Source organism: Phodopus roborovskii, unplaced genomic scaffold (assembly GCF_943737965.1).
Source record: "Phodopus roborovskii unplaced genomic scaffold, PHOROB, whole genome shotgun sequence".
In the NCBI taxonomy this organism is placed as follows: domain Eukaryota; kingdom Metazoa; phylum Chordata; class Mammalia; order Rodentia; family Cricetidae; genus Phodopus; species Phodopus roborovskii.
This window is the reverse complement of record NW_026126407.1, coordinates 7,454,804-7,481,262: the sequence shown is the minus strand read 5'-3', so window position 1 is coordinate 7,481,262 and position 26,459 is coordinate 7,454,804. Positions and strand designations below refer to the sequence as shown.

General features: G+C 50.9%; 3 protein-coding genes across 4 annotated transcripts in view; 1 reads left to right on the top strand and 2 right to left on the bottom strand.

Moving 5' to 3' along the window:
- Nucleotides 1–5,014: 5,014 nt before the first annotated feature.
- On the bottom strand, nucleotides 5,015–6,119 carry Ovca2 (OVCA2 serine hydrolase domain containing). Its single transcript, XM_051180041.1, has 2 exons — nucleotides 5,927–6,119; nucleotides 5,015–5,672 (listed from the first exon to the last, which is right to left on the bottom strand). The coding sequence occupies exons 1-2, from the start codon at nucleotides 6,108–6,110 to the stop codon at nucleotides 5,173–5,175; spliced, it is 684 nt and encodes a 227-aa protein (XP_051035998.1). The 5' UTR covers nucleotides 6,111–6,119; the 3' UTR covers nucleotides 5,015–5,172.
- Nucleotides 6,120–6,264: 145 nt separating this feature from the next.
- On the bottom strand, nucleotides 6,265–18,433 carry Dph1 (diphthamide biosynthesis 1). 2 transcript variants are annotated; one of them, XM_051180038.1, is made up of 12 exons: nucleotides 18,288–18,384; nucleotides 14,142–14,294; nucleotides 13,962–14,025; nucleotides 12,333–12,454; nucleotides 10,957–11,114; nucleotides 10,688–10,809; nucleotides 8,674–8,742; nucleotides 8,168–8,324; nucleotides 7,956–8,056; nucleotides 7,001–7,079; nucleotides 6,493–6,633; nucleotides 6,265–6,360 (listed from the first exon to the last, which is right to left on the bottom strand). In XM_051180038.1, the coding sequence occupies exons 1-12, from the start codon at nucleotides 18,346–18,348 to the stop codon at nucleotides 6,271–6,273; spliced, it is 1,317 nt and encodes a 438-aa protein (XP_051035995.1). In that variant the 5' UTR covers nucleotides 18,349–18,384; the 3' UTR covers nucleotides 6,265–6,270. The 2 variants fall into 2 exon arrangements, with proteins under 2 accessions (XP_051035995.1, XP_051035994.1); XM_051180037.1 differs by lacking the exons at nucleotides 7,956–8,056; nucleotides 8,168–8,324 and having other exon boundaries at nucleotides 18,288–18,433.
- Nucleotides 18,434–21,919: 3,486 nt separating this feature from the next.
- Rtn4rl1 (reticulon 4 receptor like 1) overlaps nucleotides 21,920–26,459 on the top strand; it is a 72,133-nt gene continuing 67,593 nt past the window's right edge. The window contains exon 1 of the mRNA XM_051180031.1: nucleotides 21,920–22,392. Within this exon, the coding sequence (XP_051035988.1) occupies nucleotides 22,380–22,392 (13 nt within the window). The 5' untranslated portion in view covers nucleotides 21,920–22,379. The remainder of the gene's footprint in view (nucleotides 22,393–26,459) is intronic.

Genomic DNA, 26,459 nt, shown 5'->3' with positions numbered 1-26,459 from the left:
CGTCCCTTCGGGGTGTCCCACTGCGCCCAGGACTTCCCGCCTCTGCGAGCGGAGCTGTCCTCTCAGGACCAGGCGGGGGCGGGGCTTCGGCCAGGCCGCCCCGCTCCACCCCCACCGCTACCCCACTGCCGGAAGTGCCTCCCCGCTGGGACATCTTTGACGTCACAGGACTCTGACGTCAACGGTCGCGTGCCTGTCCGCGCGCGCTTGGGCGGAGGGGGACGTGAGAAGCAGCAGCGCCCCAGCCGCGGGCGATGGGACATCCCCGCCCGGGCAGCGCGCCGGCACCTTGGCTCTAGACTGCTTACTGCCCGGGCCGCCCTCAGTAACAGTCTCCAGTCACGGCCACCGACGCCTGGCCCCGCCCCAGGACCGCCGACCCCGGGCCCCTCCGCGCCTCCCTGCGCCGCTGTCCGCGGTGCTGATGCAGCCCAGGAGCCTCCCTCGGGCCCTCCCGTCCAAGGTCCCCGTGGGCTGCTGTGGGCGCTGGTCCCGCACACACTCGCACAGCCCCCGCCGCCCGCGGTGCTGACGTCAACCTGACAGTCCCGCCCCCGCGTCTCCAGGGCAACCGTGGCTTTCGATTGTTACTGTGGGAACCGGAGGTAACAGTCTACAGCCATGGTCGCCCCGCAGCACGCCCACGCTCCCCACCACGCCGAGTTCTGTCAGCCCGGGTTTGGGCAGATGCAGAGCAAGAGGAGGCGGGGCGGCGACGCAACATCCGATGTGTCAGCGGGGGTGGCAGGAGGTGTGCTTAGACAGGCGGCCTGCGAGGCTGCTGCGCATTCACCCAGGCACAGAAACAAGCAAGGACCGCGGAGTGTCTGACCATCCTTCTCAGTGACTGTCCGGTTTTTCCAGTCGAGGTATCTGCGACTGGTGGCGAGAAAATGGGTTCTGAGATAAGAATTCTTGTCTCCTGGGGGCGGGGGTGGAGAACAGAAGAGATCAGGAGTCTTTCAAGAAGGAAGGAGGAAACACATTTGCCTGCAGAAGACTAAAGGGGGCGGAGAGGGAAGTTTATCACACCTTTCTTCATGAAACCCATATGTGAACAGGCAGGGGCAGAGGGCAAAGAATCCATTTCCTGTTAGAGCTACAGATTCCCTAATGACTCTGTCCCCCAACTGTCTCCTGAGCCACGGAAGATGATTAAAAGGGCCCTTTCTGGGTAGTGGTGGCGGATCTCTGTGAGTTTGAGGCCAGCCTGGTCTCCAGAGCGAGTTCCAGGACAGCTGGTTCATCTGGTCCCTTGTCCGAACATATTAGCCAGCATTCTCCCTTCAGTTGGTCTCTAAGTGTTGTATCCAATTCACGCTTCTCCAATGCGCCCTAAAAAGGAGTACCACAGAGGCTGAAGGTAAGGTACTCTATGGCTAAGACTGTTGAGGGACTCTGCTAGGGTACTGTCTTTCCCCAGAGCTTTAGAAATCTCAGGTGTAATCGAGGCATAAAACAAATGGTAGGGATATTATGAAGACCCACCAAAAGAACATGGTCAGATGGTTGACTATACGATCCTGCGATTGTTTGGTATCCTAGAAAGCATTTAGTGCAAACCATGCTTTCCTCCCCGACTTATTTTACAGATTGGAAAGCTGAGGCCCAAGCTGGGCATTTAGCCTATTGTGCGTGGTAATTTCTGCTTGCTTTCTATGGGGAAGTAGAGAAACAGCCAAAGCCAGGAGCAGTGGTATGTACTTGCAGTTCCAGCTACTCAGGAGGCTGAAACAAGAGAGTCCTTGATCCGAGAATCTCCAGGCTAGCCTGGGCAATAAATATAGTAAGATGCTCTGTGTTTCAACCACAAGGAGGCAGGCAAGTAATGGCAACAGGCAAGAATGTGAACTTTTGGATCTGAATCATCCAATCTTGAGTAAGTACTTAGCCTTTCTGTGCCTGTTTCCTCAACTGTAAAAATGTTATTAGATTAATAACAGTACTGACTTAATGACATTACAAAATGAAATTAGGCAATAAGGGGGTGGGCTTGGCATAGAGCTCTGTGGTACAATCTGTGCTTAGCATGCCCAAGGTCCGGGATTTGACCTGTGGCACCAAAAATGAATGAGTTAAGCCATGCATGCTTTTGAATCCCAGAACTTGGGAGCTTAGAAATAAGTGGACTTCTGTGAGTTCAAGGCTAGCCAGAACTACAGTGAGACCCTGTCTCAAAAATAAATTAGACGATAGGCTCCTATTTGTTCCATTGTCTGACATAGTTATTTCTCAATAAATCTTACTTCTAGCCCCTGGCTCTTATTTGCCAGGGCTATAAATTGAAAAGTACTTTTTGTTTTTGTTGGTAGTGTTTCTAGCTGGGCAGTGGTGGTGCATGCCTTTAATCCCAGCACTCCAGAGACAGAGACAGACATATTTCTGTGATTTCAAGGCCAGCTTGGTCTACAGAGCAAGTTCCAGGACAGACTCCAAAGCTATGAGAAACCCTGTCTCAAAAAGCAAAACAAAAAACCCAACAGTGATTGTTTGTCTATATAGTACTCCTGGAACTTGCTTTGTAGAACATGCTAGCCTTGAACTCAGAGATACACCTGCCTCTGCCTCCGCAGTGCTGGGATCAAAGGCTTGTGCCATCATGCCCACCCCACTAATTTGAAAATCTTAGAACAGTGATTCCTCAGGGGACCTGTTGTCTTTCCTCCCCAGAGGGTTGAGTCACATCAGAGATGCTTTCCTAATAACACATATTTACCAGAGGCTTAAAATTCTACCCAAGGCTATAATTTTCAAATACCTGCCTCAGTAATGACCAGGGATAGTTTGTCACATAGATCTGTAGTTTGCTCTGGGAGTTCCAAATTTAACAAATGCTCCTCATGTAGGAGGTCCACAGGGTGTGCATGTGGTAGGATTGGGGTTCAGTCTGCATGGTGAGAGGCGACACCACACTTGTTGGCAGTCAGAGCCATTCTGATTCTCAGGAGGAATCTTTACTCCAAGCATGAGCACTTGTTTCACTTACTCTGAGCCTAAGGACCACTCACATGGATCTCTATTCAGAGGACTCCCAAGGAATGCAAGTCATCCATCCTCAGCTCAGAGCCCACCTAAAGGGGGCAGCCTATGACTGCCAAAGAATCTGAGTGCTTACTGATTTGTAGATCCATCTATTTACAGAAAAGCAAAGACTACTAATGGCCCAAAGCCAATTGGTTTATAGGAGTAATCCCATCTGTGGCAATCTTTTGTCAAGGAAGCAACTCCTGGAAGTCTAGAGCAAGGCAGAGACCAATTCCCCCCCACCCCCCAGCTTTATTGCAAAAGTTTCTAAAACCAGTAAACCAGGCCTTTGGATATAATTCCAGTCTTTTTTTTTTTTTTTAATTTCAATGTGTATGAGGTTTATCTTCGTATTTAAGCAGCCAATGCCTTTACCTCTTCAGTCCCAATGCCACCTCACAGTCCCTTTAGTGGAGGTCCCAGACTAAAGAAGCCAGAGGCCTGGTGGACTCAGAGATTTTACAACTGGGAACTTTGGGGAAAGGGAACACTTGGCCAGACTCTTCCAGTCATCTAATGTTTATTTGTGAAAAGAGTTTATGTAGATCAGGCTGTCCTCAAAGTCAGAGATCCTCCTACCTCTGCCTGTATGTGCCTCCACCCCTGGCCATTGGGTCACTTTTTTTTTTTTTTAAAGTATATACCATGTACATGCTGAAACCTGGGATTAGAGCCTCTGGAAGTAATTGTAGATGTTTGTGAGCTGCCATGTAGGTGCTGGGAACTGAACCTGGGTCCCCCCAAAGAGCAGCCTGTGTTCTTCCCCACCCAGCCAGTTCACCAGCCCCCTTCAGACTATACCTTGAAACACTTCTGTGTCAGGAAACATGTAACTCTGGGTAACAGATGTGATTACGGCAAAGATGACTTGGAGTATCTGTACCAGCCCCAACTCCTGCTCAGTTACAAAGCTCCCTAGAGGATACCATGGCTTAAGATTAGGACCATTTGATGTCTTAGAAAAAGCAGAAGAGTGTCTATGTGCGTGGCTGGAGTGGGCACTAAAATAAGGAAATGGTGAGGGGGCAATCCTTATCTCTTTTTTTTTTTTTTTTTTTTTTGGCTTTTTTTTTGGAGACAGTTTCTCTGTAGTTTTGGAGCCTAAGCAGACTGACTCTGTAGACCAGGCTGGTCTTGAACTCAGAGATCCCTTTGCCTCTGCCTCCTGAGTGGGGGGAGTAAAGGTATGCACCACCCACCAATGCCCAGCTGAGGGCAATCCTTAAAGAGCTAAGACTGGCTATACTTCCCAAGGTCAAATCAGTCAGTCTGCTTAGGCTTTCTCATGATAATTAGCATTACCAATTATGCATATCACTAAACTCAGAAACAGTGCAGAGGGCTCCTTAAGAAAAGGCAGTTCATTTTGTGTTGTCTTTGGCCTCTATCTAACATCTGGTAATTTCAAGTTCAGAGTTCAGAAGAGATGGGGCAGTTATGGAAGAGAAAAGTAACAGAGCCAGGGACCAAAAGAAAACCAAGTCCCAATTTTCAGGTATCAGGATCTAAGAAAAGCTGGTAATCCAGGTAGAGCCTTGCCAAGTGTTCTCTTTCCCCAGGCTCCTCAGATGTAAAAACTGACTCAGTCACCTCTGGCTTCTTTAGTTTGGGACTTAAGACTTCCACAAAAGGATGGTGAAATGGCTCAGCAGATAAAGGCATGAGTTGCCAAGACTGATAAGAGATCCCCCCTAGACCCACATTGTTTTGCATATACCCATGCACACATGAAATAAGCAGAAAATTCTAAGACACAAAACAATAAAAAAAAAAATTACTTCCACTAAAAATGTGTTTGGGGCTCTCAACTGCAAGTAATTCTTAGCTTGGTGCTGCCCCTGGGGGTCTGTATACCAGGAAAAACATGTTCACTATCTAAATCATCACTTTATTGTCTGTCATAGGAGTGCCAGCCCCTGCTTGTGCATCACTTTGAAGGGCTTTCAGGCCTTCTCATGTTTACCATAAATGAACGTCTAAGGCTGCCTGCTCCTCTCTGCTCCAGTAAAGGGCAGGGTTTATGTGAGTCCTGAGAACTGACAGTTGCCTTTTAACTAGGCACATTAAGAGTGGCACTAGGTTAAGGACAGGAGGGGATTAGACAACTTGGCTGCTAGGGCAAGCAGTCCAGAGACATTTGTTGATCCTTCACTCTGCAAACTGGTCCAAGAATTTGAGGTAGGCTTGGCGCTGAGTCGAAGCTGCTGGAATGAAGTGACCTCCAGAGTGCGTGAGGGTGACAGCTCCAAGGAATCGGCTAGCCAACTGCATACTCTCCTGAGGAGGGATGACTCGATCAGTGTCCCCAAAAACATGAAGCGAAGGCAGTGGCAAGGGGCTCTGTGGGATAGATTCATTAAGGCCAAGGCCTCGGGGACAGAACCCGGACACAAGTATGATAAATCGCGGCAAGGGGAAGCGGGAATCGCCTGCCTGACCCAGGGCACACACAAAAGCAGCTAGTGCAGCCCCCTGGCTGAAGCCAAGGAGTCCGTCAAAAGGTCCCAGCGTGTCCAAGGCCTGTGCCACAGTTTCCAGGGCCTTCTCCAAACCCCTGCATGCTGTAGGCTCTTCCAGCGCGGAGAAAACATCTGCTTCCTGTTTTGAAAACCACCAGCCTCGAGGTTGCTCCTCCGGAACACAGAGCCCTAGAAACATAAAAGAACAAGATCGGGGTTAGAGGGGACCAGGGAAGAAAGAGAGGGGGCAAAGCTTGGGAAGGATGCAACCAGGAGACTTGGGGAGAGGGGAACGAGACCTGGTACGGACTGGATTCAGATAAAGGAAAAATCTGGAAGCGCAGACTGGTGCCCGAGTTTTAAAAAAAAGGAGCTGCGTGAGAACTGAGTGCGTTAAGGGGACCGGCAAGATGCGAGGGACTGCCGGAGCAGGCTTGTCTCACCGGAGTCTGGCCCGGCGCCCTCGGGAGCTGCTGCCTCGGTGACCGGGTGCGGCCCGCTGAGGCACACGAGCTCTGCGCGGCCCCGCAGCGCCTTTCTCAGCGCTCCAGTCTTCTCGCGGAAGCCCCGCTCGCTCTGCCGGAAGCCCGCCAGGCACAGCACTCTCAGGGGTTGCCGTGCAGCCATACCGCAGAGCCACAGGAAGTAGACCTTCCCCGGACGGAAGTGGAACCTGCGAGGGGCGTGGTCCGATCCGACAACACCCAGAAGGCGGGGCCTCGGGGAGGGCGGGCACTCCTAAGACAAAAAGGTGGGGTGTGGCTGCAAATACCTGCGACGCGAGACCTTAGGGAGCCGGCGGTGCAGCCTTCTGGTCCGCACAGCTGCAACCCTCACAGGCTGGGGCTGGAGACTGGCCTCTGAAACCCTGCTGCACCTGAGGTAGCCAACAAATCCAGGTCTCACTAAGGCGACCTCCACGCGGCAACCTTGCATTTCCCCCGGTTTCCTCAGGGCGGCGGCCATGGCTCACGTCGCTGGCTCCGCCATCGTTAAAGTCCCCACCTACTTTGCCGGATGCCGGCTGGCCGAGACCACGAGGTCCAGGGTGCCGACCGTGATTCACGGTCCATGGCCCTAAGGAGTTGCCGGCGTAGAAGTCCATGGGGTAGGGCTGCTGCCATGAAATGTCCTTCAGGGCCACCGCTGCCTAGGGGAAAAAAAAAAAAAAAAAAAAAAAAAAAAACAAGATACCAATACTATTTTTTTTTGTGTCTGCAAATGTTAACAGTCTAAGGAGGGTATTATATAATTATTGTTATATAATAAATACTACAAAAAGGAAATGTGAGGTGAGGAAACTCACATTTACACAGCCACTCAAGTGTGGTGGCTCTTTGCCTCCCAGCACTCCGTAAATTGCGGCCAGACTAGGCTACTACCAATTATTATAGACCAAGTGTTAAGTACAAACCAAAAAAAGTTACACAGCAAGATGGTGGCTCAACCTCGGAACATGCTCACCCAGGACAACCATCTCACAACCCTCGTAAAAATTTTCCAAATGTGGTTATTACCTCGTAGGGTGTCAGCAGTGGCTTGGGAAAGGCTGAACCCCAGTCAATGGAGAGGCGTGGGCATGCCACCTGCACCCACCTAAGAAGGGAAGTTAGTAAGACTTGACCTGGATTCCACCTCTCTCTGAGGTACCACACTGAAGAGCATGACCATTTGTCAACAGGATGTATTGATTCTATTGTTAAAAGTACTATACTGTTGGGAAGATAACTCCCAGAACCATTGCGCTAAAAAGGTGTGTGTTGGGGAGAGGGGGCATATACACTTGTACCCCAGCACTTGGGAGGCCTAGACAGGTGGATTGCAAACCAGCCTACCTGGCAAGCTCCAGGTCAGTGAGAGACCCAGGCTCGTAAAAGAGAGGGAAAGAGAGGGAGAGGAGAGAAAGTATATGGACAGCACCTAAGGGTGGCCACTACAGTTCCACACATGGAAAAGAAAATAAGTCCAATTAAGCAGTGGTGACACATGCCTTTAATCCTAGCACTCAAAAGGCAGAGGCAGGCCAATCTCTGTGAATTCAAGGTTAGCCTGGTCTACAAAGCAAGTTCCAAGAGCAATGACACAAGAGAAACCCTATTTCAAAGAATAAAAAGAAAAGAAAAGAAAAAAAATCCACCTTAAGTGAACCAAACTCAGGCCATCAGACCTTTATTCCAATAGCCCTAGTCCCCTGAGAGCTTTCTAGGGAGAATTCATTTGTGGGTAGTCACTCCCCCCACCCCACCCCTGAAACCAAAGTTTGTACATAGGACACTAAAACTCATCCCACCACACTATGATGGTCAGACAAAGTAGGTGGCCCATGCTAGAAAGGTGCTTGATAAATACTAAAATTTCATGACCACATATGCAATTCCCGTTTGACTATTGCCTGAAGTCCATGCTAGGAGGACCTAGTTTCTAAGGTCCCTTTAGCTGGTCACCCTACATAGGAAAGGTGGAAGAACTCACACATCCACCGTGGGAAGTAGACTGAGCTTGCTGGGGAAGATCTCAGAGAGCAGAAGCCTCACGAAGGGAAGTCCCAAGCCTTTGAGCCGAGATTCCAAGTGCTGTTGGGAGAAGAAAGCTGTGAAAAGCAGCCAAAGCTAGATACTTTGGCTTACAGATTACTCCAGCTACTTTCCTGTCAGCCCTGTCCTTCTGATGCTGAGCCCCCTCACCTCCAGGATCTTGGGACTACCCTGGCGGCCCAGAGTTCCCAGAATAAGGCCCCAGGATTTGGCTGAGCACGCAGCAGCAATGGCTTCCTGCCGAGTGGCCTGCATGCGCTGATGGTCGTAGTGCTCTCTGGATAGGACTTTGCTATACGGGTCGTACCTGGAAGAGTTGCCAGGGTCATGGGACAGGCAGAGTCACACTGTCTAAGTGGTTTCCTGACATAGGATCTAAGCAAGTAATTAAGGAATCTGAAAAAAAAGAAAGGAGGAAATCTGGCCCCAGGCAGGAGTGAGAATTGTTACGGAGGAGATCTGCCCTACAGGGGGTGTTTTAGGAGCTTAGTATGACTCCCCGGATGGCAACAACAGTCCTGGGTCTAAATTCCAGATGTGCCTCAGTTAGGGATGACTGCCATGTAGTTAACAGGGAATGTGGAACAGCCTCCTGGGGGCCTCCAGGGCAGAGATGCCCTCCCCACCACGGATGGTCGGCCCTTCTCAGCCCATACCGGTAAGCAGGGACATTAGGGTTGGCAATCATGACAGACTCCAGGTGGAAGCGGCCATCTCCAAGATACCTGCAGGGTGGAAGAGCATGAGTGTGGTTTGGGGTAGCACTGGGTGCCCTGGCTTACAGGTGCAGAGGACTGAGTCTAGCCAAATGCTGCTGAGAGAGGCCTCAGTTCACCGAAAGGCTCTCATATGTACAGTAAGGAGCTGGACTTAGATGCCTCAGAAACCCCTTTCTTCTGTGGGAAAAGTACAGAAGTGCCAAGGCCAACAAAAGGCACCTGGGTTCAGGAGAGCCTAAGTTCAAAGCCCAAAGCCGAGGGACAGTTTCTCTTTTACCAGGCTCAACAACACACACATAAGAAGTTGTGTTCAAGATGTTATCTATAGTCAGGGCTCATTGGTCAAGAGCACTGGCTCCTCTTTCAGAGGACCTAGGTTCAATTCCCAGCACCAACAAAGTGGCTCACAGCTGTCTGTAACTCCTACTCTACAGGAGCCCTTTTCTGAGCTCCACATGGGCCAGGCATATGCGTAGCAAACAGACGAACACGAAGGTAAAACATGCATACAATAAAAATGAGGCAGTTCGGTGGTGATGGCCCACCAGGCGGTGGTGGCGCACGCCTTTAATCCCAGCACTAGGACGGTAGGGGCAGGCAGACCTCTGAGTTTGAGGGTCAGCCTGGCCTACAGAGTGAGTTCAGGACAGCTAGGACTACACAGGGAAACTGTCTCAGAAATCCAAAATAATAAATAAAGATGTAAAAAATTTAAATGTATGTTATATTGGCCAAAGAGGAAGTTCTAGGGTGCACAGAGGCTACTCTTGAATCGAGTGCTGAGTTATAACAACTGCTATTTCCTGGTCTTCTGATTTCCAGGCTTGGACTAACCCATTAAAACACCTACACTTTAATATGCTTGCTCAAGGCATGTCCATTTTTGTTTGTTTGTTTTTTAATTTTTTTTTTGAGACTGGGATTTCTCTGTGTAGCCTGTGTTGTCATGGAATCCTCTCTGTAGACCAGGATGGCCTTGAACTTATGTGGTACCACTGCCCGACTGGTGGCTGGTGTCTTTAATTCCAGCACTTGGGAGGCAGAGGCAGGGGGATTTCTATGAATCTGAGGCTAGACAGAAAATTCTAGGACTGCAAAGGCTACATAGTGAAACCCTGTCTCAAAAACAAACAACAACAAAAACCCACTTGCTCAAAGCTACACAACTATCAAGCAGTGTATCTGAGATTTAATACCAGGCTTCACTTGGCCTCACTGAACATACCCTTGTAGGTACACTTTCTCATAGTACCTTTCTGGGACCTGGAGAGTCCAGAGCCCACACTCAGGACATCCCCCTCAACACTACCTTGAAACCCCAAATGATGGGCATCCATCATGCTGGCACATGCATATAGGGAGTGGTCCTTGGGGAGCGGGGCCTAAGGGCAGGAGCACCCTACGTGGGGGAGCAATACCCAAAGCTCCCTGGGGTGGGGCTGAGTCACAGTGGCCCTCCCACGTTTCTAGCCATTAGCTAGGAAAGGACTCCCTTCCAGAGTCCCAGCCAGAGGAGCTGTGGGCTCTGAGGCTGCCTGCATTCACACAACATTAAGCATTTCCATTACCTAAAATAATTAGGCGGCAGGAGACACGCTGCTCCTGCTTGTTAGCTGTCCGGATGCTAAATTAATGGGGCTGCAGCCTGGGCGTGCCCATCCATCTTCTCCAATTATATTCCCTCCATTTCTATCCATCCTGATCCCCCCATCAGGCCTTCTGAGTTCTGTCTCCACCATAGGCATAGCCTTCCGGATGAAGGATGGAACGAGGGAAGGTACCTGAAGTGTACGCAGTGGAGTGTAGTTCCCACTCGGGCCCCATCTTGCAAGGTGACCTTGAGCACACAGGTTAGGAGTGTAGACCCTGCCTCTTTTCCTGCATCACGAGCCTCAGGTTCCTTCCCTGTGTTTTGTATGTCTCTACAAACTAGCCTCCATTTTTCACTTACACAACAGCTTCCACTTCCTTGGGTAGTCGAGGGGATGTGCAGCCTAGGATCTCCCCAGGGGACAGGGGCTTGCACTGTGGGACACTGACACAATACTCAGCTTTCAGCTCTTGTGCAGCTGCCTGTGTCGATAAGGAAGGAAGGGAAACAAGTAGCTGGGAGAAAGCCAGGGCCAGAGGAAGAGCCCAGAGCACCAGGCACAGGAGCCAGGAGCACCCTGGAGTACCTTCTCTACCCCAGTGGATTCTAGCAACCCTTGACCTACTTACCTGCAGAGTTGACACAAACTGAATGGTGCTGACCAGAGCGAGTGAGCTGCCTGGGGTAAAGGTGAGGCGGACCGAGTCCAGAAGGTGGGCAGTATCTATCCGGATATCCACAAAGACATACAACACACCGAAGTCTCGGACTGACATGTCCATGGGGACTATGGGGAAGAGTTCAAAAAAGTGTTTTAAAAGGCAGGAAGAACCGGGCAGTGGTGGCAAATGCCTTTAATCCCGCTGAGCCATCTTGCCAGCTCCAGAAAATGAATTTTCACAAAGGAAAAGATTATCAATGGAAATGAGTTTGTCATGTAAAATGTAAATGGGCAGTCAGGAGTGGTGGTGCATACCTTTAAATCTGAGGCAAGTGTATATCTACAAACTAGGCCAGCCAGGGCTACCAAGTGAGACACTGTCTCAGAAAGAGAGAGAGACAGAGAGAGAGAGGAAGGAAGGAAGAAGGAAAGAAAGAAAAAAGGAAGGAAGGAAGGAAGGAAGGAAGGAAGGAAGGAAGGAAGGAAGGAAGGAAGGAAGAGGGCTGGAGAGATGTCTCAGTGGTGGTTAAGGGCACTGGCTGATCTTCAAGAGGTCCTGAGTTCAATTCCCAGCAACCACATGGTGGCTCACAGCCATCTGTAATGAGATCTGGTGCCCTCTTCTGGCCTGCAGGCATATATGCAGACAGAACATTGTGTACATAATAAATAAAAAAAAAGAAAGAGTAAGGGCCAGGCAGTGGTAGCACCTTTAATCCAGCACTTGGGAGGCAGAGGCACGCAGATCTCTGTGAGTTCGAGGTAGCCTGATCTAGGACAGGCTCCAAAGCTACACAGAGAAACCCTGTCTCAAAAGACCAAAAAATAAAATAAATAAATAAATGAAAGGCACAAGGAGTAGGGAGCCTGGCCCAGTCCCAATCGTAAAAGCAACCAGGATAGTAGCTTTGGCTTTGGCTTGGGAGGGATTAGGGGAGGAGGGAGAGTCAGTCTCTTAGAACTCTTTCTCATCACTTAGCTGGGCATCCAGCTTGCTATACCGCCAAGAGCCTTTCAAACACCTGCATCTGCCAGGTATGGTAACTCACACCTGTAATTCTAGCAGCTGGGAGACTAAAACAGGAGGACAGCTGTTAAGTTTCAGGCCTTCCTGGGCTACAGAGTGAGACTGTCTCAAACAAACAAACGGAAACATCAAACATGCACATCTGAGATTTCCAAGGCAGCCAAATCCAGAGGAAAGAGCACTGGCAAAGCAGAGAGGCCAAGGCCATCCAGATGGGACTCTGTGCTTGCAAGTAGAACAAGAACAGACGATGGGGGGAGAGCACTGGCCTGCAACCTGCCCCCCTGCCGGAATTCTGGTGTCCCAGCCCACCATACCTAGACAACTGTGGCCATAGTGCACCAGAAAGTCGACTCCCAAGGCCCTTGCAGTAAAGTCATCTACGCAGCAAGCCCCATAGGTCACATCACCCATCACCATCACTTCAGCCTTTGTGAACCTGTAGGGTGGGGTTTGGAAAACAATGGGACAGCAACACAAGGAAAGAGGCAGGAGATGGCCCTAACTCTGGAGGTGTCTCAGGACCCAGCTCTTCTTTCCCCACATCTTCCAAGTCCTTGAGTTGGCAGCTGCCAACCAAGTGTAGGAGGGGTGCAGCTGCCACCTCCCTCAGCCCTGGCAGCGGCTCCTAGAACGGTTGCTATGTGAGGGTATGTCTGCAGCACCCTGTCCAGCCCTAGACTGCAAGCAGGACCCCTACCCCACAGAAGTGCATGTGCAGAGTCCAACACAGACCCCCTTAGACTCTGACTCATCATAACCAGGACGGGGAAAGATCCCCCCTCCCCCCCGAAAAAGCTCTGGTGCTGTTTGTGTGGGCATGGATGCATGGATACACATGGCCTCCCCTTGCCCAGACCCCATCACGGGTGCCCAGGATGGGGAGGACCCATGCACAGCTCCCCCACAGCACATGGCGCTGCCCACACTCCTCATGCAGCAGGAAGAGTGGGCTCTGGACAGCACACTGCTATGAGATCTGCTGCCAGGCCTGAATCACTGGGGGGCAGGGAGGGTAGGGAAGACCTGCAGCCCTAAACTCACCACTGGGACAGAGCAAGAGGCTGAGCCAGCTCCCTTAGGAAGAGACCATACCTGGGCATAGATGCCAGCTCTGGGATTGGGCTGCCCCATTTTTCCTCTGGGGTACACTGGGGGAAGCTGAACTGCTGCCAGCCGGCCCCCTCCTCCACCCCCTTCCCCAAATCAGGCTGTGCACAGAAGCAGATTATTCAGCTCCTTAGAATGCATCCCAGGCTCTGAGTCAGCCAGAGCACTTAATTTTTTATAGATTAAAATGTATGCAAATTGGCCTGAGCCCCAGAGAGCGTCCCCAAGGGGCCAGAGGGTGGGAGCAGGGAAGTGGGTCTGTGGTGGCAGCAGGGAGGGAGATGGGTGAGGGCAGCAGCAGGGAAGTAGGAGGTTCTCAGCACGAGATGACCTCCCCTTCCTTTGTTCCCCCTCCCTGTGCTCATGCTGGCTCCAGATGGCTGAAAGATATTCCCCCCCCCCAGCAATGGCTCATTGTCATGAAGAAACTTGAGGGAGGGGGTAGAGGAACTGAATACCTTTCCCTAGGCATCTCTCTCCTCTGCCACCCATCCCTACTACCACCCAAACTGAGCCTGAGAAAAAGATGCACCCTCTTCAACTCCCCAGCCTCTCAGCCCTCCACTCTGCTCCCAGCCTTGACAGCCAAACCCTCACCCACTTAGGCTCCTCCCAGATTCTACCACCAGCTCCAGCCTAGAAACTGGAATTAACTTCTTTGCCCTTGCTCAGATTATACAGAGGAAGGGAGTTTTGTGTTGAGTTTTCCCCTTGTGTGTGTGTGTGTGCTTGTAGGAGGCTTAGGGGCTAACCAGTGGTCCAAAAAAGAAAAATTATGGCAACAGGCATAACTACTGGGCAAAGTCTCAGCTTGCTCTCCAATGCCCAAGCCTCACCTTTCCAAGATATCCACAATGGTGCAGGCAAAGAGGAGGAGGCCTTCTGGCATTTGTAAAGCCACTGCATGACATAGAAAACATGAAAGGCAGAGGGTCAGAGATGGGACACTGGGACAAGGCTGTGTCTGGGCAGGCAACCTTTCAACCTCACCCTAGCTCCGTCTTTTGGGGGCTCACCCTTCTTGGCCTGAGCTTGCTGGATCCTCCAGATGGTCTTGGGTATCTCAAAGTTGTAGTTAGAAGGCAGGGCTTGGATAGCAGCCTGTAGCTGGGGGTTGTTCAGGATCTCAGGAGGGATCTGATTGGCCAGTCGACCCCGAGTGATTCGACCTAGAACAAACATAGGCCCTTTACCAAATGCAGCCAGAGAGAGCCACTTAATCTGTTAACTCTGAATTGAAGGCCCAGATTCCACACACAAAGGACATCCACCCAGCTTTTGCTTCAACTGAATTCATCCTACAGGTATTGCCCATAAGCCAGGAAACTTTTGCATAATTTACTTTACTGTTGTGGGATGACCAGCAGTCATAAGCAGGGGTATGGCTCACCCCTTAGGAATAGAAACGACAAAAAAAAAAAAAAAAAAAAAAAAAAAAAACTAAAAAGCAAAGGAGAGTGTGTCTGGTCAAGTCCAATTGACTCGGCCCACATTCATTAACCCATGCCCTCACCCCTCTCCTCATTTAAAAGGGCAGTAAAGCTGGACTGGTGTGGTGTGCATACCAGAGACAGGAGGATCAACGTGCCAAGACCAACAAAGACAACATAAAAGACCTTGTCTCAAAACATCAACAACAACAAAAAAACCCAAAAAATCCCATCTCTGAATTTGAGGTCAGCCTGGCCCAAGTCACCCAAAGCTACTAGCCACACAGAACTACCAGGGAGACCCTGTCTCAGAAAACAATAACAAATGCACACAAAAACTGAGGGTGAAGAAAAGGCAAAGTGCTTGTCACACCAGCATGAGAGCTTGAGTTTAGATCCCCAGCAGCCACGCAAAAAAAATACTGGTCATACTCCCCTCCCACCCTCCCCCCAAAAACTCCTGGTCACAACAGCAGGCCTGTGATCCCAGTGCTCAGGTTTGTCTAAGCAGATAACAGAGCTCCAGTTTCAGCGACAGACTGGATCAAAAAATGAAGAACACTCCTTTTGTAGTCCTGGCTGTCCTGGAACTCACTCTGTAGACCAGGCTGGCCTGGAATTCACAGAGATCTGCCTGCTTCTGTCTCCCAATTGCTGGGATTAAAGGCATGCACTACCACTGCCCAGCCCAGCACCCATTTCTGACTCCTTGGGTCCCTGCACAAGTGTGCACACAAGAAACACACCCACATAAATAAAAAGTAAATCTTAAAAGAAAAAAAATGAAGGTGGAGGACTGGAAAGATGTCTAAGGGTAAAGGTGCCTGCCTCTAAGCCTGAGGACCTGAGTTCAATCCCCTGAACCCATAAGGTAAAAGGAGAACTGACACCCCTAAGTGATGTTATGATCCCCACACATGTGCATGTGCACACACACACACACACACATACATACATACATACATACATACATACCAAATAAATGTTTGTTTTATTCTTTTGTTTTCTGAGACAGGGTCTCTCTGTGTAGCCTTGGCTGTCCTGGAATCATTCTGTAGAACAGGCTGACATAAAATTCAGAGATCCACCTGTCTTTGTGTCCTGAGTGCTAGGATTAAAGGTGTACCACCAAGCCTGGCTTTTAAAAAAAAAATCTTTCAATTAAAAAGAAGGTAGAGAGCAAGGCACTTGGCACTGACTGCTGGCCTCTACACACACACACAAACAGACAGACACAGGTGTACGCACACACACACACACACACACACAGACACAGGTGCACGCACACACACACACACACACACACACACACACACATACACAGACACACACACACACATAAATTAAGCTGAGTATGGTACAGAAGGAGTGTAATCCTTGCTTCTTAGGAAGCTCAGGCAGGAAAATCAAAAGTTCACAGACAGCCTGAGCAACTTAATGAGACTTTGTCTTAAAAATGTCTAGTTGTGTAACTCAGGCTGCTTGCTTAGCATGTACAAGGCTCTGGATTCAATCTCCAGTATCTATCTCCTCCCCCCCCTCCTCTCCAGTATCTATCTCCTCTATTTCTTCTCTCTCTCCCTCTCTCTCTGTGTTTTAATTTTGGCAGTAGTCATGGTGGCTCGTCTTGGCTACAGTGAAACCTCTCTCAAAACAGCAACAATGGTGGGAGTGGGTTGCTCAGTCATTTAGAACACTTGCTGTTTTCTAGAGGACCAAAGTTTGATTCCCAGTATCCTCACTGGGCAGCTCACAACCACCTGTAACTCCAGCTCCAGAGGAATCTGACAGTCTCTTCCTACCTCTCCTGGTACCCAAGCAGGTGACACACATACCCATAAGAAAAATTAACTTAATTTTAAAAATTATTATTATTATTTGTTTTGCTTTTTTTTGAGACAGGGTTTATCTGTGTAACAGTCCTGGCTGTCCTGGAACTGGCTTTGTAGACAAGGCTGTCCTGGAACTCACTGATATCTACCTGCCTCTGCCTCCCAAGTGCTTCGTGAGCCACTGCCATCACCTACTGCAGGGCTCAACAACTTTTTATTTTTTTAATTAAAGGGAAATGAGCACCATACAATGAAGTGACTTAACAAGTTCTAGTCTGCAGTCCTTATGTTCCACCTAGGAAGGCCAAAAAGAATACACTTTTGAAGCCAGGCAGTGGTGTGGTGGCGCACACCTTTAGTTCCAGCACTTGGGAGGCAGAGGCAGGCAGATCTTTGTGAGTTTGAGGCCAGCCTGGTCTACAGAGCGAGTTCCAGGACAGGCTCCAAAGCTACACAGAGAAATTGTCTCAAAAAACCAACAAACAAAACAGAAGCACACACTTTAGTACCATCAGTGGACAAATAGGTAAGAGTGCGCTTACACCTTAGGAGTAACACTCTAGCCTGGGCAGAAAGGTATACAAATAACAAAAAAGGAAATGCTGAAGCCAGCAGGATAGCTTAGTGGATAAAGGTGCCTGCCTCCAAGCCCGAGGACCTGGGCTCCATCCCTGGACCCAACACGGAGGGAGAAAACTGAATCCACAGGTTGTTCTTCGACTTCCACAAGCATTGTGACACACGTCAAATAAGTATAAATGATGTAAAATAATGAATGTGTAAAAAAAAAAAAAAAAACTAAATTTAAAAAAATAACCAATTCCTGGTTTAACTAGAAAAAAAAAAAATAAGAATGCTGAGGCTTGGACAGTGGTGGCGCCTGCCTTTAACCTCAGGGCTCAGGAGGCAGGTGGAGCTTTGCGAGTTCAAGGCCACCCTGGTTTACAAAGTGAGTTCCAGAACTACACTAAGAAACCCTGTCTCGAAAAACTAAAAAATTTAAATAAATAAATAAATAAAAATACTGAGGCCTGTCAGCATGGCCTTATCCTGGACTTCTTACTCTCTCCAGCACAGTATCTCACTAGGAGTCAAACAGTTTGGAGAGGTCATCCCCTACCTACAGAGCCTGTGTCATGGACCAGAACTTCTGCTAGGGCCCCTATGATAGGAGGAATCCTCATCTACTGTGGAGGAGTGTGCGGAAGAACTCTATAGCCTGGTAGGCTGGGGCCCTGAGATCACATTTAAATATTGCCTCTGTCAGAGCCTTTGGTCGCTTGTTTTCATGATCTTGGACAAACTATCTTATACTTGCCGGCTTCCCCGCAGAATCTCTTAAACAGGTCCAAAATCTCTTGAAGCCTTTTTGATATGGCATGTGATAGCATGAGGAGCAGGAGGCACCTCCTCCTTCATCAAGGCTGTCATTTTTCTGTTTGCATCAGTATCCCCGCCTCCCAGTTGAGTAGAGATCCTCAGGCCAGGGTACTGCTCTAGTCCCCACACCTAGCACAGTGCTGGCATTTAGTGGGTGCTGGCTGGTGCCTGGTGAAGGACACCAAACGCCTCTTTGCATAAATAAAAGCATTCCTTCCGAGTCCACTTGTAAAACACCCCACGTTCCCTTCCCTCTGGGTTCGTTTTAGCCGTCACTCTTCTGGGGTCATTCTGCCAGCCCGGATAGGGTGTAGTTCCGCCCTCAGGATCATAAACTCCCAGGAGGGACAGCTCTTCATGTCCCGTCCCTAAAGACTGGTCCCTGGGTCTCTGGTGAGAGAAGCCCAGAATTTCTAACAGCATAAGACTCTCGGGTCTCAAGAAGGAGTCACCTCCCGCCCTGTCTTGGGAGTCCCACTCGAGATGTGACGTCTGGAGGCCACAGCATTGCTGCACCCACCTCTGCCAGGGCCGACTCGGCTTCCTGGCTCCGCTGTCTCGGACACTACCAGCGCCGCCATCACCCTGGAGCCCACGTGGGGACCAAAAAGGCAATGCTAGAAGAACGCGGAGAACCCAGGCCGCACGATCGACCGCCGAGCGGCCAACAAAGGGCGGGGACTCCGCAGGGCGGAGACTAAAGAGGAGATGTGGGCGGTTCCACAAAGGGGGTGCCTTTGGTCGAAAAGGTTTGAACTCTCAGGATGACTCTCCTGGTCCTCTAGTGGTCTCAGACCACTGCACTTGCCTTCTGAGCGACCTTGTCCCCCAAGCTCTTTCTTGGTCTGGTTCAAAGCTGTCACTCCCCATGAACTGTGCCTGAGCAAGTTCTGCCTATCTAAAGGCCTTTTTGTTGCTCCCCACTCTCACCCTAGTTCTTTCCTGGTAAGGTAATCTTGTCATCTGACAACACATTCTTTACTTCAGAGGACTCTGCTGTCCTAACAGGATGGACCCTTAGCGCCTACCAGCCCAGCTCCCAGGCTAAAGCTTGGTGTGGATTTCTCTGAGCCCACCGTGTGGAGGGTTGACATGGGAGAAGCCAGTACTCAAGGGAGAGCATGGAAACTCAAAAGGCTTTCTTGGAAGGGTGGGGCAGCCTGAGGCCTCCAATTCCCTAAACCTTCTGGGTCCTGGCAAGCTTTTGCCCTGTCTAGGCTGTGCTTCAGACAATAGCTCTTTTCCTGATCGGTGAACAGTACTCCTGAGACCCCAAAGAGAAGGAAGAGCAGTCAGTGAGACAGTCTTGACCTTTGGAAGAACAAAGCTCCTGCAGGCCCGGTCCTCAGTAGTCTGCATCACAGGGCAGTGGTTCACCAGGACTCTGAAACCCTCACCCACCCACTCCCATCCTCTTCTCTCTATGGTGGTACCAGTGAGCACAGTTGTCCCTTTAAGACAGCTCTGTGGCCTAAGGCTCCCCTGGAGGCCCTCTCTGCTTGGAAACCCCTAATTAAGGTGCAGAGAGATGTAAAAACAAGCAGCCCAGGGACTAGCCTTGCCTGGGAGGCTGCTCGAAGGAGAGCTGGCTAGGCAGGCTGAGAGTGAGCAGCCAAGGGAAGGGATGGAGAGAGCCAGTGCCCCTCAGTCTCTGTCACTTGAGGACAGGTACAGCTTAGCTCAAATTGTGTTCATCATGGAACAGTCTTCCACCTTGATAAGGGTCCAGCCTGGGCTTCCCATTTCTTCTTTGGACATTCCCCAACCCTTCAGAGTGCAGTCCCCTCAACAGATCAAAACCTAGTCTTCCTGTGAACAGCTACCTTTCTGTCTAGCTTCGATTTCCATGGTGGAAAGATTGTCACCAATGGCACAGTGGCCTCTCACCAGCAGCTGCCTCATCCCCTAGGACCTTTGCCTGGTCAGAGGTGTGCCGTCTCCTAACATTACTGAATAGATTCAATCACTAATAGCCCTGCCCCCATTAGGAAGCCATGTGATAGAGGAAAAGTGCATGGCAATACAGATATGAGTGTGTCCTAAGACCTTGCTGTGCAGGACAATGGTAGCTGCCATTCAGCTTAGGTTGAGATACTTCCATCTGTCCAGGAGGGTCTCCCTTCCTGGGTTACTCAGAAGTCTGAGTAATTACTGCCTGATGAGAAGACAGGCTCAATGTGCCCCCCTCCCCCATTACACCACAGCACCCACCTACAGCCACCCCCATCCCCTGGCTGGACTCCAAGTTAGCATCCAGCCCTCCTGAATCCCCAAAATAACTACTTCTCACACTCATACCGCCCAACTTTACCCAATATATTGGAGTTTGTGGGGCAAGGAGGTCATGGGGAGGCGGCAGGGGAAGGTAGGAAAAGGAATAGCATGCTCTCATTTGGGCCCACACTTTATCATGGATTACTGGGTGCTCTTGAGCAAGTGGTTTAACCTCTGTCTTTAGTTTTATGGATTGCCTCCACAGCTCTCAGTGTCCTGGAGTTTAGTCTGGCAGGACTCATGTGGTGCAGGGTCAGAGGAGTCCTGTAGCTGGCAGGGACTACTAAAGAGAAAGGCTTAGTGTTCCCAACCCTAGAAAGACCAAGCTGAGGAATGTTCTAAATAAGGTCACTTCACATCTTCAAACATTTGTGCATTTTGTCCTTCCTGGCATCCTGTCCTTCCAGGCAATCCATCCTTTCTGGGTGCCTGTTGAATCCAGACTACAAAGGCACCTTTTCTGATTCCCTCACCCCTTATGTTGCTTTCTTGCCAGCCCCTTCCTGTATCTTGTAACTTTTGTTACATTTGAACATAGCTTGTGGGATTCTTCTATCACTATGTGATATGCTTGTAATTGTCGAGAGGTCTCTGTCCTGAGTTTAACCCAGGGGGCTTTGGGGTACTGAGGGCCTGTATGAGTGCATGAATTGATAATGGCCTTGCTTTTTATCTTCCTATCACGCCAACTTTACTCCACCGAGGACGGACTTCTATTAGATCTCTGTTTAGATGGCAGCTGTCAAATCAGCTCTATCCCTACCCCAACCCCCACTCCCACCCCAGGTCAGCTCCTGAGCAACACCCTGCTTATTTTTCTTCCAGGCCCTACTATCTCAGTGAACTTGGGAAAGATCACGTTTTCTCATTTGGTCCTATTATAATATAAACTTCAGGAAGACAAGGACCCTCTCTTTTTCACTGGCTGAGTTTACACAGTGTAACAAATATAATTCTTAATGTGTTCAATGAGTGACCTGGCCCAGTTGGTTTTTTTTTTTTTTTTTTTTCCTCTTTCGGAGTCCTTCTTATCTCAGGCCAGTAGGGGGTGCCGGCCTCCACCTAGGATTTCTGCTGTCTTGAACCTTCTCGGCACTTGGCCCAGAGGGCCCTTGCAGGACCCGCTTTCCAGGAGGTACTTCCTCCGGGTTTGGAGAACCCTCTCACGGGCGGGGGTCTGTGTAGGACCAGTAGGGACCAGCAGCCCTCCAGACGGAGATAATTCACCTGAACTCGCAATAGTTCCTTGTAGGATTTTCTCCTGGACCTCCTCGAATACTAGCTGTCCCGCACATCTCCCCCAAAAGAACAGTGTCTTGGGACTCGGGATGGGGAGACCGCTATTTCACTAGAGCTATTTTGGACATGCAGGGAAGAGCCGTCGAGCCTAGCAGGAGGGGGGACACCGGTCAGGGAGCAGACGGGGCAAGGGTGTTGGACTTAAGATCAGGACTCCAGGCGGTAACCGTTTCTCTCCATGACCTCCAGCCGCGAAGGGCGAGCAGGCGGGGGCTGGGCTGCGGGTGCGTGCTCAGAGAAGCCTGCGGGGCCGGGGAGGGCGGTTCCAGTGGCCCGACGACCCGCCAAGAACTGGGGCAGGTACTTGGATGGACGCGGACCGAGGATCGTCCCCGGGGGCAGGTGCAGCGAAAACACCTTGGGAGGCGGCGCCGCACGGCTGAGAGCCGCTGCCCTGGGAATAGGACGGCGCTCCGCACCGCGAGCTGAGAGCACTTTCATAAATTTTGTATGGGAGGCGCTCCGTGAGCGGGGGCGGGGAACGGAGCGGGAGGGAGGGAGCTTGAAGAGCGAGGGAGGGAGGGAGGAGGAAGAGAGGTGGGGGAAGCCGGGGGGAGGAAGGGAGGCGCCCCGCTCGGCGGATCGCTCGGTCCTGCAAACGCGCACCGGGCGCTTTCCCTGAAGCTGGGCTGTGCGAGCGAGCGCCCTTTTGCAGTAGCCACTGCCCGAGGGGGCGGGGAAGAGAGGACATCGGCCGGCCGGCCAGGGGGCGGCGTCCCCCTCAAAACCGCCTGCAAAGTGTTTGGGGCGGCACAATCAGGCCGCCTGCTCCGCGAAGCAAGCCACTCGCCCCGGGGCTGAGAGAGCGCACCGGGTTGGTTGGCAGCGCCGCGGTTGCTAGCAGGCGCCGGTGCCCTGGGCGCCGGGCTTGGGCTCACCATGCCCCTGCGGGACCGGGTAGCGGGGCACAAGCGGATTCCCGGCTTGCCCCCGCCTCGACGCGCTCGGATTAGCTGCAGCTGGCTCCCAGGGATTTGAATCTGGACCCCAGGAGGGAGCGCGCCTAGGCCGACCTCGGAGCGGCGGCCCCGCGGCCAACATGCTTCTCAAAGGTGAGTGAGCAGGAGCAAGTTGGAGTTGCATGGAACCGGGCAGAGCCTCAAGTACCCGGAACCGTCGAGCGCTGGGGAAATGGGTCCTGGAAGCAGCCCCCCCGCTAGCTGGCTGGCTTTTGTCACCGGCACCCGCCGTGTGTCTGCTGATGGAGCTGATCCCGTTGTTGGCCTGTTGCGAGACAAGGGGTTTGTTCATGGATCGAGTGGCCAGGCCGTAGGTATCTGTCTTATAGACAGAGTAGAAGCCTTTGGTAAAAAAATGGGAGCTGGCCTCCTGGGACCTTTGCTTTGCCATTATAAAGTTTTGCACTTGCAGGCTCCATCCCTTGCGCGGGCACCCGCCCCTGCTTCTGCTGCTTCAGCACCAGGCATCACCGGCACTCGGGTGCAGCCAGCGGTCAATTACCGCGCGACCCTGGCGCTCACCGTGGGTCCTAACTCGGCATCTTCCTAGCATCCTAGCCTTATCCCCAGGGACAAGCCCTGAGCACTCAGTGACCGAGGGTGGGGAGTGGCAAGCTCCAGAAGTCCGGTTCCTCAAACTTTCCTAATGCCTGAATCAGAGGAACGCGACAGCGAAGGCCGTGCTGGCAGTGTGCGCTGCTGGAGCCAGGCTCAACTTGACGGGCGCTGTCTCGGAGACCACCTCGCCCAGACTCCCCGGCAGCAGGAGCGCAGCAAAGTTGGCGCGGGTGCCGGGGAAGTCCTGCCGCGCCCCCACGTGGTTGCCGTTCTGGGTGCTGTCCCTCCAGTCCTGAAAGGGCAGGTGACCGCAAGTGAGCCCGCGGACCGGTCACCCTCCGCTCCCCGCCTCTGCATGTATTACTTTGCTCCGAGGTCCCAGTGGGCTGGCGGTGGCGCCCCTCTGGGACCCCCTTGTCCTTAGCCTGGGCCCAGTGGCTGCTGAGCCACGGTGTCTGCTGCTGGCGCTGGCTGCTCCCGCCCTGCGAGAGCCAGCTGAGGAGGGAGCTCAGGTAGCGGAGGGGCCTGATCCCTGCGCACCGCGCTCCAGCCTTAATCCGCCCCTGTTTCCATGGCAACAGACCGAGGTGTCGTAAGCACAAGATTCTGACCTCACAGCAGGATAGGGAAGGAGACAACGGGCAGGGGGAGGTGGTAAAGGTGGGGGAAGCGAAGCCCCATCATGAGCGGACAGGAGCAGATACCCGATGATGGGAGAGAGCCAAATAAGCAGGTCAGACAGGTGGGTGCAGAAGCCACGCCTTCCGTACGAGCAGGAAAGGCTAAGTGGTGGTCCAGCCTCATGCAACCGTGGCAGCATGGTTGCTCCACCGTGTAAGAACAGTCACAAACTTGTGTATGACTTTGCCCTCCACGTGGGTCGGTACAGTGCCGAGAGGGGGAAAGACAGGCTGTCTTTCGCTGTGCTGTGGGGCAAGTCTCTGCAGTAGAGGAATCGCTTTGCCGTTGACACCCTAGTTCCTTTCCCTGCAGAAAGACACTGAAAGTCATTCAGCCACTCAGCATTGCTGGAGGGATGGCCAGTGTGACTGCACGGGAAGGTGATTTTTACAGAGCCGAAGACAGTGAACTCTGAAGAGCCTGGACATAGAGCATGTAGACTCGCTCTAGCGGGGAAGGCTTCTTCCCAGGCAATTTTTAAAAGGCTGCCATGTCTGAGCTGCAGGTCTGTGATGGAGATAATGGGGGAAGAACTGACATCTCATTTCCCTTTTGGTCTTTTGTCTTTTGGCATTTTTCAGTTAAGAATGAGCCACAACGCAGCCCACACACTTTATTTATATGATTTAGGTACTTGGGGAGGCTCCAGCATCCCTCTGATATCCTTGCTAGCCAGAAGCCCAGTTCTAGATAAGCCCCAGTGCATTCTGGGGGGATGCTCTCTGGGAGAAGGCGCCTTTCCCTACTCCAGAGGTGGCCACTGGAGGCTTGGTAGTCACGTGTGCTTGCCACTTGGGCTATTTCTCCCTTTGTGCACATAAGAGGTTAGCTAGAGATTCCATCAATTGAAGTTCACACCTGGGTTGGTTTGAGGGAAACAGAGCAGAGAAGCCCTCACCAAGGCTGAATTGGGCGTGGGTGGCCTGCAGCCTGTTCCTGGGACACTGTGTGAACAAATGACTTTTGTTTTGGTCCTTTTCTGGGCAATTTTCTCTTTGGGCCCCGGATCTGATACCATGGATTTGTCTATTCTGCACACATGGAGGATGCCCAGATGCCTTGTGCTGATTGTAGGTATGTGCTGAAAGCCTGGGGTAAATGCCACGGGAGATGGCCATTGAATTTTCTGTTTGTAGAATTGTTCCCAAAGGCTACAAACAGCAAGGTTTACAGGTTGATTTGAGAAGGGGGTTGCCTAGTTGATGCAGAATCCTACATGGGGTCCTGGACCTGGGTGAGTTTAATAGTTTATGATTTGGAAGAGGGTCTGAAGAAAGGAAAAAGTGTTCTTCCTAGACAGGGAAAGAGCAGACCCTAGACCATGAGAGTCATCTCTCTGAATGTCCTAGTAAAGCTATTTGTCAGGCCTTCTTGGGGTTGGGGGAGATATCTCTAATACCTCACTGACCACCTCTATGTGAACCAAAGTACCCCAGTGAAATCGAATGCTGGCAGTGCTAGTATCGGAAGGCTTCAGCATATGCTCTCCTGGTATTTCCAGCTCATAGTCTACCCAGACAGCACCAGGGATATAAAAAGCAAGCCTCTGGTCAAGAGAGATGAGAGGTATCAGGGCAAGCAAGGCCCCTGAGCCATCCAGCATTCTCTGGGAAGGAAAGGGCTGCCTGCTGGGGATCTTGCTGTTCCAGAGTTGTGAGTTTAAGGTCAGGATCTATGGCTTTCATTTTTAGAGCTATAAAAACAGAATGCAAATCGAGAGCCCCTGGGCTAATACAGAGCCCTTTCTTTAAAGTTTTTGTCTTGTTAAGCAAGGAAATAGAGTGCCAAATAGGCTTTGTTAAGTGGCAGTCTAATTAATAATTTAAAATCGTGTAGCTGTCTTTCATTAGAATTTATCTGTACATCAACCACAAAATCAGTCAAACACACTCGTTTTATAAGTTAATGCCATCCTTAAATAATTCAGCAAGTTCTAGATTAAGGCCTGCAGCCCAGTAAGATGCTTTTGTTCTCCTGGTGTCCATATCTAGATGAGCTGACCCGGAAGCTGAGTGGGCTTCTCTTCTGTGGGAAGAAGGGAAGCAGAGGGAGAAATGGCACTACCAGGTGACGGGTGGATTCCCTTCCTGGTGTGAGAATAGCTCCTAGCTCCATCCCTGCATCCCTCTGGGAACAGGAGGACCCAGAATTGTGGCAACACGGGTCTTCTTTGCTCCAATGGAAAAGAGGAGAGAAAATGTTTCATGGATAGCCAAGACACTCTTTCCTGCTATGGGAAAGATGTGGAGGGGAAATGTGAGATCTGAGATCTTCTCTAGAGAGAGCTGAGATATTTGTATTTGGCTTTTTTTCTTTCTTTCTTTCTTTTTTTTTTTTGTTTTTTTGTTTTTGTTTTTTTGTTTTTTGTTTTTTGTTTTTTGTTTTTTTTTTTTTTTTTTTTTTTTTTTTTGTCCAAATCCAGCCATGGAAGTGGAATTTCAACGTCTCCAGCCTTTTTCTGTCCCAGTCCAGGGATTCAGCATGGTGGAACCAACCTCACCAAAATGTTTCCTTTATCACCAGTCCCTTGGGGACTGTGCCTCTTCCCATAGCTCCTGGTCCTTACACCCCTAGGGAAAGGCTAAGAGGAGAAATTTAAGGGACACTCTGGTAGAGAGGAAAGGCAGAGGAGGTTACTAAGTAAAGTCAGTCAGGCATGGCCTCATCTGTAGCCAGAAGTAAGGTACTGGGTTTCTGTTTGTTTTGTGTTGTTGTTTTGAGACGGGATCTCACTGTGTAGTCCTAGTCATTCTGAAACTCACTATGTACATGAAGATGGCCTTGAACTCAGAGATCTACTTGTTTCCGCCTCTCAGAGACCTAGGTTAAAGGCAAGTGCTATGATGCCCAGCAAGAAGAGAGGTAAGGACAGTGATGAGCTTGGCCAAGGTGTGTTTGATCCAGGTCTTGTCGTGACAGCT